The sequence below is a fragment of the Lactuca saligna genome, chromosome 7, assembly GCF_052625555.1.
Source record: "Lactuca saligna cultivar CGN05327 chromosome 7, ASM5262555v1, whole genome shotgun sequence".
Lineage (NCBI taxonomy): Eukaryota > Viridiplantae > Streptophyta > Magnoliopsida > Asterales > Asteraceae > Lactuca > Lactuca saligna.
The window spans coordinates 170,771,862-170,788,998 of record NC_136423.1 but is presented as its reverse complement, the minus strand read 5'-3'; the positions used below and the strand labels follow the sequence as shown (position 1 = coordinate 170,788,998).

The following is a 17,137-nucleotide window of genomic DNA, read 5'->3' as shown; positions in this document are numbered from 1 at the left end:
ACGTACAGGCACGGTATGATTTTCAATAGCAAAGTGAAGATATTGTCTACTCTAACTTATGAGGTCAAGAATTTGAGCATTCTATGGCTTAAAAATAAAGCTAAATGGTGTAGGGATTTGATATGGAACTCATGGGCCAACAACCTTGTCTATTGTACAATGTAATTCCTGCTTCTTGAAGTTCAATTTATATAAAGTCAAGCCGTTAAAACAGCCACCATAAGATCTCATTTTATTGGCAAAGCAGTGGGAAATTACATATTCGGTTTTTTTATTAATAGAATGAAGGAATCAGTAACTTCAACTCTTTTGTATCAATGATAAAGACTAAAATGGTAATCAAAATGCGTCAAAAACCCAAATGTTGTAAATTTTTTCCTCATAGTTGAGTTGTTTCGCAAGCAGCCTCGCCCATGTCTAACAAATGAAGTGTTTCGACACACTCCCAGAAGTCTATTAAACTAGAAGAAGCATTGAATCCAAGTACTCCTGATCGCAACCCTGTCTTGGGATTATAAATTTGGAACCCTTCCCCATAAGTAGTGAGCAACAAATTACACTCGTTGGTCGTTTGTGGTTGTGGTTGGAATTGAAAAGCTCCATCAACCGGAAGTTTACCTGTTCCCAATTTAAAAACCACAGACCAAGAAGCATCTCTCCATACCAGAATCCAACTATCATCAATATTCATGCGATAACAAATCAAAGCTAGAGAATCTTGGATGGTTGTTAGTCTTGTCGTCAACCAGTCCGGAGCCAATCCAGGAAATGGAATCATACCAAAAACATGAGTGCTCAAATCGAATGTCAGTATACAAGAAAAGTCTAAGTCAAAATGATTTACCTCCCAATGCAATACTCCTTTAAATAAAAACGCCTCACGTCGCACATAAGTAAACTCAGGTTTAGGGGAAGCAATCTCACACCAAGTGCCTGTCTTCACCGCATAAACAAATGAAGTGTCTTTTTCATATGATATCCAAACAATTTTGTAATCATCACTGATTGGGTCAAATCCAAACCCAATACCTCCCAAAGCGAGTTCAGAACTCCGAGGACATTCAGCCACTCTTACTTTGCGTCTGATTGAAGGGTTCCATAGAGTCAAACCATTTTTAGTCTTCAAACAGAAAGTTCCATTACATGAACCAACAGTTCTGAACCTATTGCTACAAGGAAACGGAATTGTTGTTGTTATACCAATATATCCGCGTTTGGGACACAAACACAATGGCAATTCGTCTTCTCCGTGTAATGTATAAACGACTTCTGCTATTTTATTATTGTCAATATTTTCATGCGTGAAGCGGATTTTTTGTGGGGATCGGAAAGTGTGCAAGCGTATGAACCCAGGACTAGAAATACAAGTATATAACGATTTAGAGAGTGATCTAAATCGGAGGAGGGATTTCGGTGGTAGTCTTGTAAATATTTCAACAATCAACTCTTCGCATAGATAATCTGTCATCTGCATTTTTCTAACAATATAAAAGTCAGTTGTAATAGGTGCAGTTAAAATTCTTCTCTGTTTGAATAAGTTTAGAATTCTTGTCAATATATATATATATATATATATATATATATATATATATATATATATATATATATATATATATATATATATATATATTCATGTTTTTGTAAATGGATGCACCAGATGTTCATCAACTAAGATTGACGGTGTTACTAATGAGCAAGAATAACTCCAACACAAGTAATTAATATATTTACAATAAAAAAATTAATAATAATAGAGTTATGTTACATGATCTAGGTCCAATTGTCATGCATCTATATTAACAAACTCACTCAAAACTGAGAGAAAATGGAAAAAGTAATTGGTTGTGAAGGAAAGCCACAGGGCAATTATATGCATATTTATTTATGTATATATATATTGGATTTAATTTGATTTGTCGTATTTGTAACCGAGATACAATTCGATTTAATTTTGTTCGTGGTATTTGCAATCGATAAATTTATTAAAATGCAATGAACCGATTGCTCATGTCCTATGTATACAAAACAGATTCAAATTACCAAAGTTTGATCGTCGTTATGATTAACTACATTATCTAATAAACTTTCAAAAGAAATATCTTCCATATATGATCATAATGTCGGTAAATATGAATATCTTTACAGCCATCAATACATAAACTTGAAAGCAAAAAAAAAAAAAAAAAGATCTTAATGGGGAATTAACAAAGCCACTCACCAGAGAAATATCTTCCATATGTGATCATAATGTCGGTATGATTTTCAATAACAAAGTGAAGATATTGTCTACTCTAACTTATGAGGTCAAGAATTTGAGCATTCTATGGCTTAAAAATAAAGCTAAATGGTGTAGGGATTTGATATGGAACTCATGGACCAACACCTTCTATATTGTATAATGTAATTCCTGCTTCTTGAAGTTCAATTTATATAAAGTCTAGCCGTTAAAACAGCCCCAATAAGATCTCATTTTATTGGCAAAGAAGTGGGAAATTACATATTTGGTTTTTTATTAATAGAATGAAGGAATCAGTAACATCAACTCTTTTGTATCAATGATAAAGACTAAAATGGTAATCAAAATGCATCAAAAACCCAAATGTTGTAAATTTTTTCCTCATAGTTGAGTTGTTTCGCAAGCAGGCTCGCCCATGTCTAACAAATGAAGTGTTTCGACACACTCCCAAAAGTCTATTAAACTAGAAGAAGCATTGAATCCAAGTACTCCTGATCGCAACCCTGTCTTGGGATTATAAATTTGGAACCCTTCCCCATAAGTAGTGAGCAACAAATTACACTCGTTGGTCGTTTGTGGTTGTGGTTGGAATTGAAAAGCTCCATCAACTGGAAGTTTACCTGTTCCCAATTTAAAAACCACAGACCAAGAAGCATCTCTCCATACCAGAATCCAACTATCATCAATATTCATGCGATAACAAATCAAAGCTAGAGAATCTTGGATGGTTGTTAGTGTTGTCGTCAACCAGTCCGGAGCCAATCCAGGAAATGGAATCATACCAAAAACATGAGTGCTCAAATCGAATGTCAGTATACAAGAAAAGTCTAAGTCAAAATGATTTACCTCCCAATGCAATGCTCCTTTAAATAAAAACGCCTCACGTCGCACATAAGTAAACTCAGGTTTAGGGGAAGTAATCTCACACCAAGTGCCTGTCTTCACCGCATAAACAAATGAAGTGTCTTTTTCATATGATATCCAAATAATTTTGTAATCATCACTGATTGGGTCAAATCCAAACCCAATACCTCCCAAAGCGAGTTCAGAACTCCGAGGACATTCAGGCACTCTTACTTTGCGTCTGATTGAAGGGTTCCATAGAGTCAAACCATTTTTAGTCTTCAAACAGAACGTTCCATTACATGAACCAACAGTTCTGAACCTATTGCTACAAGGAAACGGAATTCTTGTTGTTATACCAATATATCCGCGTTTGGGACACAAACACAATGGCAATTCGTCTTCTCCGTGTAATGTATAAACGACTTCTGCTATTTTATTATTGTCAATATTTTCATGCGTGAAGCGGATTTTTTGTGGGGATCGGAATGTGTGCAAGCGTATGAACTGGGGACTAGAAATACAAGTATATAACGATTTAGAGAGTGATCTAAATCGGAGGAGGGATTTCGGTGGTAGTCTTGTAAATATTTCAACAATCAACTCTTCGCATAGATAATCTGTCATCTGCATTTTTCTAACAATATAAAAGTCAGTTGTAATAGGTGCAGTTAAAATTCTTCTCTGTTTGAATAAGTTTAGAATTCTTGTCAATATATATATATATATATATATATATATATATATATATATATATATATATATATATATATATATATATATATATATATATATATATTCATGTTTTTGTAAATGGATGCACCAGATGTTCATCAACTAAGATTGACGGTGTTACTAATGAGCAAGAATAACTCCATCACAAGTAATTAATATATTTACAAAAAAAAATTAATAATAATAGAGTTATGTTACATGATCTAGGTCCAATTGTCATGCATCTATATTAACAAACTCACTCAAAACTGAGAGAAAATGGAAAAAGTAATTGGTTGTGAAGGAAAGCCACAGGGCAATTATATGCATATTTATTTATGTATATTTATATTGGATTTAATTTGATTTGTCGTATTTGTAACCGAGATACAATTCGATTTAATTTTGTTCGTCATATTTGTAATCGATAAATTTATTAAAATGCAATGAACCGATTGCTCATGTCCTATGTATACAAAACAGATTCAAATTACCAAAGTTTGATCGTCGTTATGATTAACTACATTATCTAATAAACTTTCAAAAGAAATATCTTCCATATATGATCATAATGTCGGTAAATATGAATATCTTTACAGCCATCAATACATAAACTTGAAAGCAAAAAAAAAAAAAAAAAAGATCTTAATGGGGAATTAACAAAGCCACTCACCAGAGAAAAGGAAGAAGAGGAGCACCGGATCACGACGAAGAAGGAAAAAGATTTAGCAAGAAAAGATAGGTTTTATGTTGGGATGTAAGACCAATTCCTCAAGGGCCCTATAACTCGTATCTATTTCATATTTCCTTCGTATATATTTTTGGTTTTATGTTGGGATATAAGACCAATTCCTCAAGGGCCCTATAACTTGTATCTATTTCATATTTACTTCGTATATATTTTTGTTTCGTTTGTTATTTAAAATTAGTTATATAAAAGATGATTTTGCTTTAAATGCAAATTATATATATATATATATATATATATATATATATATATATATATATATATATATATATATATATATAGACACACACACACTAGCAGGACACTCACGCACAGCGGCGGACGACCATTAGTTTTCTTTCATTCATTTTTTTTTCGTAAACATGTCATATTCGGAAAATATAAACACGTAATAAAATGAAGCGAATGTGGAGATTTTAAGGCTGAACGGTATTTTTTTTTTTTTTTTGACATATTTGGATTGTAGACATATATGTTGGGGTTGGTGAGTTGGTTGAAATATTTTAGCTTTTACTATTGAGATTAATTTATTTATGTTAAGATGTTATCTTTATTTTAAAAGAAAAATGTTTTTATGGTATAAACGGAAAGCAAATTAGAACGACTGAATAAATTGTTAAGAACCCCACTTTTTTATATAACTTAATAAAAAATTGTTAGGTCGCATAAATACATAACTAAAGCCTAAATTTTATTGTTATGTAACTTCTTTTTCATCTTAAACGAAATGGTGGCAATTTTTATTTTCGCATATTGAGGTTCCTTTATTATAAAGATATAAAATTGTCGTTAATTTTAAAAATTACAAAAATGTCTTTGATTTTGTTAACTATATAAAAACATCATATTGTCTAAAAATAAAGGAATAATTCAAGTATTTTAAATGTTAGGTCAAGTATTGTGTTGCGTCTATTGGGCTCGTTAGCTAGTCCATGTTTATCTCCGGTATGGGCCTGTCCATCCGTGAGTTTTATAGGGTTTAATATAAATAGATGCTTGCATGCATCCTAGAATGAAATGATTAGAAACGATTAGAGAAGTATTGTTCAGCATATTAATCGTTTTTATTTTGTAACCCTAGAAGTCCTCTACAGCGGAAGTTCTTAGTCGAGCTCTGCTGAGGATTGAGTAATCTAATCATTCGACTCATTGTGATCCATACTTGTGTTTTATTTCCTTGTTTTTTACGTTCTTTACTTACCTGTTACGAAGATCTAATCAATTAAAGAGTTTTTATAACTTATCAATTGGTATCAGAGTAGGAGGCTGTGTAATCGATACACATCTTTTCTGTGAAAGAGTTTGCGATTAGGGTTATTCTGCATTAACTGATATTTATTGAGTCGTCATTCCATAATTGACGTAACTCAGCATTTATTTGTTTTGCCCTAATATTACGTATTACAAGTCTGATCTTTCAAACAAGTTAAACGATCAAGCATGGACGAGTCACAATCTAATCCTATCAACATATCAAACAACATTGGATCAACGACAAAGATTCCTATTCTCTACACCCAGGATTATGAAGTTTGGGCGCATCATTTTGAAGATTATGTCATCGGATCTGAAGATAATGGATATCTTATTTGGGAAGCAATCGTGTCTGGACCATTCACTCACTCAGGAACATCAAAGATCATCAAAACTCAGAAAGAATATAAAGATCTGTTAAAAGATGTAAAAGACGTTGCTCAAGACGAAAAGGAGAAGTTTCAGTGCAATATCAAAGCATTGAGACTAATCCGATTCGCTTTTCAATCTGATACATTCAGGTTAGTGAGTTCCTGCAGTACCGCTAAAGAAATCTGGGATAGGTTGCGAGAGCTTTATTCCACAGATGAAGATTTGGAGCATTCCATTCAGACGTTGCTGTTGTCTGAGTTTGGTGAATTTAAGCAGAATTCTGATGAAACTGTTACTCAGACGTTCGATCGCTTCAATCATCTTCTTAGCAATATGATCAAACATGATATAGAAAGGAAGCTGATTGAACAGAAGGTCACCTTTTTTTGAATGGCCTAAGATCCGAGTGGAGGGCTGTCGTGTCCACTGTTAAAGCCCATGAGCAGTTCAAGTCTTATTCACTGGCCAAGCTGGTGGGAATCTTGAAATCTCAAGAAAAGATTGACTTGCAAGAGAAAAATGTGGTCTCAGGTTTGGGGTCCTTGGCCCTCCTGTCTGAAAGCAAAAGTATGGTAGAAGATGAAGATCTCAACTTAGAAGATTATGATCTTACTTCTGAAGATTATGCAATGATGGTATCTAATCCAAAGAGGTTCATCAAGAAAAGGTTCCCTACCAATAAGAACCGAAATTGGCAGGGAAGCTATAGTTCTGAAAAGGTTAAGGAGGAGCCGAAGACAGAGGAACCAAAGAAAGAGGCGAAAGTTGAAGGAGATTCTGGTGTGAACTGCTACTACTGTGGAGGAAAGAACCATTATGCCAAAGACTATGTTCTGAAGAAAATGACAGAGAAGGATGAGGAGAAAGATGAAGAAGCTGTGTTGATGAAAAAGCTGGATGAGATCAAGAGGAAGAAAGCTGCTACTAACCCTTCTATGAATGCTCTTATTGTACAGGGTTCGGCAGCGGATGACGAGTTCGGTGGCGTGCAAGTATGGTCTACCGACTCTAAGGATGATGAAGTGAGAAGGCCTTCGCATGGAAAGGCGTATGTGGCAGGAGGTGACGAAAGCAGTGGGAAATGTTTGATGGTGACTGATGTATCTCACGTGAGGGGATACAATACTGATGGCGGAAAAGAGGACACCAAGGAGCGAAAGGACTTATGCTTCACAGCAAAACCTCTCAGTGTGCAGATCAATGAGCTTGATGAATTGATCAAGAAGGTACAATCTCTTTTTGTTTCATTCAAAGTCCCACAGAAATCATATGAAAAAGAATTAAATAGCTTAAATTCAAGAATTTCAAATTTGGATAGTTGTTTAACTCAAACAAGATTCACCAATTCTAACCTAACTGACCAAATAAGCAGGGTGTCATCCAAAAGTGAGGAACGGAGGATGTGGATAGAGCTGAAGGAGTCGGAGCTGATTAAATCTAAAGACGAAAACATTTATTTACAAAGAGACAATTTAAAACTTTTGAAACAGAGAAATGTTTTTTGTTTAATTGCTAAACGTCTTTATGCTAACATCACTCAACTTCATCTGAATTGTGAAATAGGGCAGAAAATTCATCGCATGATTTTGCCCTTCCTTGAGTTTAAGGAGGATGAAATCGATGCTGAAGCATATAATTGCGAAAGTGTAGTTTCGTCTGATGATGTGAATCCGTCTTATATGTATGGACTGGACAAAATTGAATCTTTCATAAAGTCCAAGGACCATAAGGACATGCTGAAAAACCTTTTAGATGAAAACGATAAGCTGAAACTAAGGACCGAAACCATACAAAAATTTGACTCGTTGAATGCCAATTTAAGTTCAGAAAACAAAATTGATGTTGAAAACGCATCTGAGCTTAATGACGATGATGATATCAGCGTAATTTCTATAGAGGATGAAGTTGACTGTTCTGAGTTTGTCAAGAGCGAACCCGAAAACCACAAAAATCTTATTTCTGAAAATTCAGTGGAGTTTGCTCGTTTATCCCAAAATAAGTCCCCGATTCTTGAAGAAAAGGCTGTAGTGTACCAAAAGGTGAGAACAACACCAAATCAGGTGTATAAGGTCACAGGAGTAACCGAACATCAGACAGCCGAACTCACCGCCATAGTGAACGAAGATAATGCAGATGGTTGTGATGAGTTTTTCTGGTCTGCTCCTATAAATAATGCTGACAAAACTATTGGTCTGTCAGAGTGGACGTCCTGGAAAACCAAAGGCATATATGTGCCAGAGCCACTAAACAAGCCTGACAACTTCGATGTGCCAAGCACTAGTGGTACAAAAGAAGTTCCTGTAGAAGAAGTCACTTCTACAAGCGAAACATCATCTATTAAAAGTGAACCGACTGACAGGAAGCAGAAGCAAAAGGCCAACATCCACCGACAGCCGAAACAAGTGAAGGATCAAAAGCAGCAAAGGAATCTGAGATACAAAAAGAATCCCTTAGAACGAAGACAATTTTGGCGATCTCAAAACGTCCATTTCTCTTATCATGACAAAAATTCAAAGTCAAAGAAAAGTGTTGTCAGGCTGCAAGAGAGTAACAACAACCGAAAGGACAGGTTCGGTTCGGAAAGGAATAACAGCCGAAAGGATAGGTTCGATTCAGAGAGCACCAGCTACCGAAAGCATAGGTTTGGTCCCAAAAGTAAAGGCTACCAAAGTTCAAGGTTTGGTCCCACTAGTGACCAAAAACAAAAGGGTCACTTAGAACCTCAAGTCAAGAAAACTTCTCAGTCCAAATTCTCTCGTTCTAATTCCTCTCAACCTCATTCTAAACCCAATTCTGTTCAAACTCAAAATCCAAAATCTTCAACAGATTTGAAAGGAAAATCGAAGGTTTCCTCATTCAAGAATGATCAACAGCAGTCCAAGGCCCAAACGCCAAAACCTGAATCCAAACCGAATGTAACAAATCCTAGCAAAATTAAACTATTCACTATTAAGAAGAAAGATGAAACAAATTTAATAAAAAGAACATATCTTGTTGACATTTCTCTTACTATTCCTGTTCCTGTGAAAGGCTCACGTGGACCCAAGAAACTTTGGGTTCCTAAATCTGCTTAATTTTTGCAGGTTATTAGTGATGAGCAGTTCGACGAAGAATGGTATATTGACAGTGGTTGCTCACGTCACATGACAGGGAGGAAAGAGGAGCTAAGGGAGTTTCGATCTCTTCAAAATGATGGAAATTTTAAGTTCGGGAACAACTCATATGGAATGATAAAAGGTTATGGGATGATAACAAATGGTGACTTTACAATTAGAAAGGTTGCATACGTTGAAGGGCTACAGCATAACCTCATTAGTGTATCTCAGCTTGTTGGAGGTACCGGTCTTAAAGTTTCATTTGACGATGAGGGTTCGGAAATAATAGAGAAGAAAACAAAAAGGGTAATTCTCAAATCAGAGCGTAAAGGCGAAATGTTTCCTCTCAATCTCAAACCTATCAAAGGAAATCCAGCTATTTGTCTGTTATCCAAAGCACATTCTAATGAAAGTTGGTTGTGGCACTGAAGGCTCTCTCATCTCAACTTCAAGGATATCAACAAGCTTTTCACCGGAGGTCATGTTAGGGGTCTTCCATTGCTCAATTTTGATTGAGAACATTTGTGTGCTGCGTGTGAAATGGGGAAGCAGAGTCGTCAAAGTCACCCATCCATTATAAACACTAAAGTTGTTGAACCACTTGAGTTACTTCACATTGACTTGTGTGGTCCATCATCTATCGAAAGAATTGGTGGTAGCAAGTATATTCTTGTTATCGTTGATGACTTTTCATGTTTTACATGGGTGTTCTTTCTGAAGCACAAATCTAAGGCCACTCTCAAGCTAAAGATGTTTATTAAGCAGGTTGAAGTGCAACTGAGGAAAGTTGTTCGCAACATCAGGAGCGACAATGGACTGGAGTTTAAGAATAAAGAATTTGAAGACTTTTTGGCAGAAAAAGGAACCAGTCACAACTTCTCAGCACCCTACACCCCTCAACATAACGGAATTGTCGAAAGACGAAACCGATCTTTGTGTGAGGCGGCCCGAACCATGTTAAGTTTTGCTTCTCTACCTTTATATTTCTGGGCTGATGCTATTGCTGCAGCATGTTTTACGCAGAACAAATCCTATCTCTATAAGCGTTTCACTCTTACTCCTTATGAGATCATCAACAACAGGAAACCGAACGTTAAATTCTTCCATGTATTCGGCTCACGATGCTTCATCTTCAACTCTAAAGAAAATCGCAACAAGTTTGATGTTAAAGCTGATGAAGGAATTTTTATGGGATATTCATTCACTTCAAAAGCATACCGGGTTTTAAATAAGCATTCGAGGAAGATTGAAGAAACGTATTATGTGACTTTCGATGACAGCTACGTCAAGAAGCTGAAGGCCTCTGCAGAAACAATTGGGGAAATTTTATCTCAAACAGGTCAAGTCACGGCCTCAATTGCTAATTTGTTTAAGCAGTTTGTGGAATTATTCGATGAACCAGAGAAAGCTACTCTATCGGAAGCCAAGGCAGCAGACAACAAAGTCGACCATCTAAAGCAAATCGTCGAAGATGCTGCCAAACGAATGAGTAAAGGAGAACAAGTTCCAAACGAACCTCATCAGCAAGGCGCTTCAGTTGAGGGGGAGAATCCATCTTCTCCAAAACAGCCGAGCTCATAAGTTGAGGGTGAGATCTTTACTTCAGCTGCACCCGAAAGCTCTACTGCACCCGAAGGTACTGTAGCACCCGAAAGCTCAACACCACCCGAAAGTCCTGTAGCACCAGAAAGTCCAGCTACACCTGAAAGCTCATCTGTCGAGGGGGAGAATGCCGATGTATTTTACGACGGTGATAGCCAATCTGAATTAGAAGAAATGGTGAATGCTGAATTGGATCCATCCTATGATCCAAATTACCCTCCTCTTGTCAAGTGGACCAGAGATCATCCCGTTTCACAGGTAGTGGGTAATATCTCCGAAAAAGTCCTGACCCGATCTCAACTGAAGGAAAAGCAAGCATCTCTATTCTCAAAAGTAGAGTTTTGCATGTTTAACTCTTTCGTCTCAAAAGTTGAACCAAAGACAGTAAATACTGCTCTTGATCACTCTGACTGGGTTCAAGCTATGCAAGACGAAATCAACGAGTTCGAAAGATATAAGGTTTGGTGCCTCATTCCAACTCCTAAAGACGCCTCAGTTGTTGGTCTCAAATGGGTCTTCAGAAATAAAATAGACAAGGAAGGCAATGTGATAAGAAACAAAGCTCGTCTAGTGGTGAAAGGATACTGCCAGGAGGAAGGAATTGATTATGAGGAAACTTTTGCTCCTGTAGCTAGGCTGGAATCTGTTCGAATATTTCTTGCCTATGTTGTACACAAGAACTTTCAGGTCTACCAAATGGACGTAAAGTGCGCATTTCTGAATGGAGAACTTGAAGAAACCGTGTACGTGGAGTAACCTCCAGGCTTCGTTAATGAAAAATACCCTAATCACTGCTATATTCTTGACAAAGCGGTTTACAGTCTGAAACAAGAACCTAGGGCATGGTATGAAACGCTAACCAAGTTTTTAAAGATGTCTAAATTCAAACAAGGTTCGGTTGACCCAACCTTCTTTCGTAAGAAGGAAGGTAACCACCTTATGATTATTCAAATCTATGTCGATGATATCATCTTTGGCTCAACGAATCCTAGCTTAACGGTTGAATTCAGAAAGCTGATGGAGACTAAATTTGAAATGAGCTCAATGGGTCCAATTAACTTTTTCCTTGGTTTAAATATTAGACAGGGACCCGAAGGCATCTTTATCAACCAGTAAGCTTATACCAAGACTCTTCTTGCTAAATTTGGCATGATGGGAGACTCAAAAGTTAAAGTTCCAATGGCATTCGGCACCAAGCTCACACCATCCTTGGATAAACCGGCAGTTGATATTACGCTATATCGTCAGATGATCGGTTCTTTAATGTACCTTACTGCTAGCAGGCTTGATATAATGTTTTCTGTCTGTTACTGTGCTAGATTTCAGGCGAATCCTCGTGAACCTCATATGCTTGCAGTGAAGAACATACTCCGGTATCTGAAACGAACTACCTCTCTCGGTTTATGGTATCCATCAAACTCAGGTTGCTTCGTTCAAGCCTACTCAGATGCAGACCTTGGAGGTTGTGGACTAGACAGGAAAAGCACCACTGGAGGCTGCCAATTCCTTGACGGGAAGTTGGTTAGCTGGCAATCAAAGAAACAGACTTGTGTATCTCAGTCTACAGCTGAAGCAGAATACATCGCAGCTGCCTCCTGTACATCTCAAGTGATTTGGATCCAAAGCCAGCTCCGGGATTATGGACTCAATATGAAAAAGATCCCACTATATTGCGACTCAGAAAGTGCAATTAGGATCTGTCATAACCCAGTGCAACACTCCAAGACTAAGCACATAGCCCTGATGTATCACTTCATTAAGGATCATGTGGAAGATGGGAACGTTGAAATTTACTTTGTTCGAACCACTGATCAACTGGCTGACATCTTCACTAAAGCTCTTCCTGAAGCTTCATTCAACAAAATTCTACAAGGGCTAGGAATGATGGAATCGGATTCAGTACCAAAGATTACTTCTCTAGATCGAAAGTTAGAAGCAAAATAGACCGAACGTTCGGGTTCGGGTCTCATGTATGCCGAAATGAAACGAACGCTCGGGTTCGTGTCTTGTTCTGGTATACCGAAATGAACCGAACGCTCGGGTTCGGTTGTATCATCTGATCTTCGCTTATCACTCAAAGGTAGTTTCTTTGGTTGTAATTCTTTTGTATTATTTTCTCAAATTTATTTATCTTATTGTCGAAGTTCTTTTCTTTTTCAAACTTTTTTTTTGGCAACCGAAATAGACCGAACGCTCGGGTTCGGTTCCAAAATTTTTCTCACCCGAAATAGACCGAAAACTCGGGTTCGGTTCCAAAAATTTTCTCAACCGAAATAGACCGAACGCTTGGGTTCGGTTCCAACATTTTTTTTGTATTCATTTTTTTATCTTTTATTTTTCTTTTTTTTTTTATCAAAAATTCCAAAAATATTTTTTATTTTATTTTTTTCTTTTCGTAAATTCAAAAACTCCAAAAATAATTTTATTTTATTTTATTCTTATCTTTTTGTATGTCTATTTGTGGGAAAATCATTTCACTAGTTAAGTGTCCCTAGAAGCATGCTGTTGTATGTATCCAAAGCCTCACCTGATTCTGAATAATAGCCTTACTGACTTGGTACAAACAAACCTTGTCTTCCCAATTAGGCTCTTATATTTATTCTAATCATGAGCTACCTAACTCTCTTCTCACATGAGATAAGAGTTTTCTGCTTGGTCTCTATTTTTCACAGCAGAGATACTTTGGTTTCTTTACACCATCTACATTATTTTTCTCCATCTTATTCGCTTCACAAACGTAACCCTTGAGACTCTCAGAAATTATCACTGAGGTTTATGGTTACACAATTTCTGTGTTAATGATCTTAGCCTCATGTCACTACGTGCTAAGTGAAACCCAAAATTCAATACCTACCATGCATTGACGGTGAACAATAAATTTGCTCTAGCTTTCACTAATGAATTGATGGACTTATCCATGGGGATACAAAGTAAAATCTCTAATTTCCTTTTGAGTGATTTCTATGAAATTGTTCAAACCAATAACATTTCTTCCCTTGGAATCCAGTTTTAATTTTCTTCTGAGATTTTACATATTTTTTTTACCTTGCCACTTAAATTATCTCCATCCTACTTGTTCAATAGACTACACTGGTCTCACAAGTACTTCGTTCGATTTCTGTCTTATATCAAGATCAGGAACTCTGAATTGAAGCGAAAGCCACCCAATTAAGCCTAATTAAAAGAAGCCTTTCAACACTTCTTAATAAGTGTCTGATTGTTATTCAACGGGAAACCACACAAACACATTAAGGTCTCTCTTGACTTTGAAGGAAGAGATTCGTGCCCGGGATCCATTGTTTCGTGTCTTTATTGACATCACATAATCCCTCAAATGTGTTGCTTTATTTCTTTTTCTTTTACACACTTAGCACGAAAATCCTTTTGATTTTCCAAAATTCAGGTTTCATTAGTTACAAGGCATTTTAATGGGAATGGCAGTTATTAACGGGTTGTGGTCAACATTAATCCACGTGGGTAATTTTTTGCTTTAAAGATGCCGTTAACTCTAAAGGGATAAGATTATAAAAAGCTGACTCAGGCGGGAGTCCAATCGATTTGATTTCAAACGGCGCTAGAAGGCCACATGTGCGAATTGGAACCGTTTCATCTGAAAATGGCGCTTGATGGGAAGGCGTGTAAATCGGGACTGACACTCTCTCTCATGCGTAATCATCAGCAATAACAACTGTCACGCGTCAATCGCCTCCGAAAAACTCTTCGTTTTTCACTCGAAGATTTTGGAAAGATTCTTCTCTCTCCTTTACCCACAGTATAAAAGGTAACGTAAACCTTTGTTTACCTATTTACTGCACCCATATTTCCAGAGAGCAAGAAAACCCTCTCCAACACTCTACTGTTCATCATCTCTCCCATTCTCTTCACAACAATCGCGGATTCTTCATCAGTTCACGCTACTTCACACATCTTGCCGATTCGTCCCCAGCAAAGTTTGATCATTGATCTTACTCCTCAAGCATACGACGCTTTCATGTTCCCCATTATCGAATGCTTGAAGTACTCGCCGATTGCTCCTGCTCTCACCAGAGCTGAAGCAGTTCCCATGGAGTTCCTGTCCCAGATATTTGCTACTGCTCACTACGACAAGGTCGTCGACCGGATTTTCTTCGACGTATTCGAGCACAAGGCATCGATTTCCAAGCAGAGATTCTGCTCATTGTTAGGGTTTGAACCTGATTCGTCGAGGGTTAACCCTGAAACCATTCCAATGGGTCATCTTTTCAACATGTTCTACAACATGGGGTATACTGAGGTGTTGACCACAGTCACGAAGTTCAAGAAATCGTGCCTACCCCCTCAGTGGAATGGGATGTTTACAGTGCTTTTCAAAGGGCTGTCTGAAAGGAGTGCTGGATCAGACGGGGAAAGTCGTCTGTTCCTTTCGATCATGTACGGGATCTACAACGATATCAATATGGACTACGGGTTAGTCCTTTGGCAACAGCTCATTCAGAGCCTATCTTCCACTTCTCGACATTCAAAGATTTCATACGCCCGGTTCTGGACTCTTGTCACTAAATGGGTGATGGACAAGTACCACATCCCCATTGTTGCTGGTTCTCCAATGTCTTCGATTGGTAGCTTCCATACCACGAAGATCATTGTCTCTGACACATCAAAATTTTCCTTCAACAGTTCAATCCCTGAATCAATGTACGGTGATGTTCCTGCTGACAGCCGTATTATCAAAACATACAAGGAGTTCCGATGTTCTGGTCCGAGAGACCTTACTCCTAAGATGCTCAAGTCAATTCACGATGCTGACAAGCCTACCCTAAGAGGAAAGAAGGCTGATAAGGGCAAGCAGGTTGCAAAGGGAGCGAAAGGCCCATCTCCCAAGAAGAGGAAAACCACCAAAGCCGCCCAATCCCCTCCTATGAAGAAGCGAAGAACCCAACCAAAGAGAAAGCTGATCATCGCTTTGTCCTCAAGCGAATCTGAGGAAGAGGGTTCTGATTCTGAAGGATCTCAACGTGGTAACACTCCACCACGCTTTCCTACACTAGAGATTCATATTTCCACTTCTCCAATTTCTTCTCCACCAGTTACAATTCGTATTTCCATTCCCCCCATAACCTCCACCACTCAAATACCATCCACCTCCATCCCAGTACCACCACCCATCTTTACCGAAGCAACCACCACCACTGTCGAAGTAAGAACCAACATATATGATACGGGGGCTCATACTGACGTACCCAAATCCACCTCAGCACCCGAACCCACACCAACAACCGAACATACCACCCAACCCGAACCTACTACTACTACAGAGCCTCAAGCTTCACCACCACCATCTTCTCCTGCTCATGCAGCAGAGAGTGAAGAACCACTCCTTGGCGAGGAGGACATGACCTTCAATTCGGTCTATTACAGTCTGTTTCAAGTTCAGAGTGACGATGATGACGATGCTCCTGTCACAAAAAGACATCTCAAGGAGCTACATGATAAAATCGATTCGCTCATCGCCTCATCTTCTACATCTCAGTCCTCCATCTCTGAAGCTTCCATTCAGAAAATTGTTGATGCTTTTTCCAAAGCTCATCAAGTTTCCCTTGATTCCGCCATTGACGCCATTGACGCCTCAACCAAAGCTTGTGAGGCAGCGACCGAAAAAGTCGATAAACTATTTACTGATGCTTCTACCCTGTTACAATCTTTACAGGAAACTGCTGCAACCACCAAAACAACGCTGGAACCAATTGTCAACCAGTTGGCTGCAATAGTTGCATCGGAGCTGAAGTCGTTCGCTTCACTTCGTCAAACTATTTCTGACGACAACTCAGCTTTCAGAACAACCATTGAGGAGCGCCTTGCCAAGCTTCAAGAAGACTTAGCTGCTGAGAACACCCTCATGGATGCTCTCGCAAGGAAGACTACCACTCTGAAGGTCAAGAGTATTCAACTCTCCAACTCTCAACAGTAGATTGAGTCTCTTCGATCTGAAAGAGAGGTGGTTAAATCGTGTGTTTCGGATGTCCACTCAGCTATCTCAAACATCCTTGAAGCACATGACCCGATCCTCAATTATTCTGTGAGGTGTGACCTTGCAGAGAAGCTTGCTCCCGCCCTCTCTCTACTGAGCAAAATTGAAGGGCTCCTTGATTTCGTGTCCATTCCGAAACAAGGGGGAGAAAAAGAGAAGGTGTCTCAACCGCCTCCTACTTCAACAGCAACACACACAACCGAACCTCCTCCAGTAGGTCAAGCCTCATGTTCCGGTGTGAAAGACAAAGGCAAGAAAATTGCTGA

The 17,137-nt window shown here is 38.1% G+C and overlaps 2 protein-coding genes across 2 annotated transcripts; both read right to left on the bottom strand.

Moving 5' to 3' along the window:
- Positions 1-379: 379 nt before the first annotated feature.
- LOC145007455 (putative F-box protein At3g16210) lies at positions 380-1,474 on the bottom strand. Its single transcript, XM_078966390.1, has one exon. The coding sequence runs from the start codon at positions 1,472-1,474 to the stop codon at positions 380-382; it is 1,095 nt and encodes a 364-aa protein (XP_078822516.1).
- A 1,136-nt stretch (positions 1,475-2,610) lies between these two features.
- Positions 2,611-3,707, bottom strand: LOC145006587 (putative F-box protein At3g16210). Its single transcript, XM_078965665.1, has one exon. The coding sequence runs from the start codon at positions 3,704-3,706 to the stop codon at positions 2,618-2,620; it is 1,089 nt and encodes a 362-aa protein (XP_078821791.1). The 5' UTR covers position 3,707; the 3' UTR covers positions 2,611-2,617.
- Between the last annotated feature and the right edge of the window lie 13,430 nt (positions 3,708-17,137).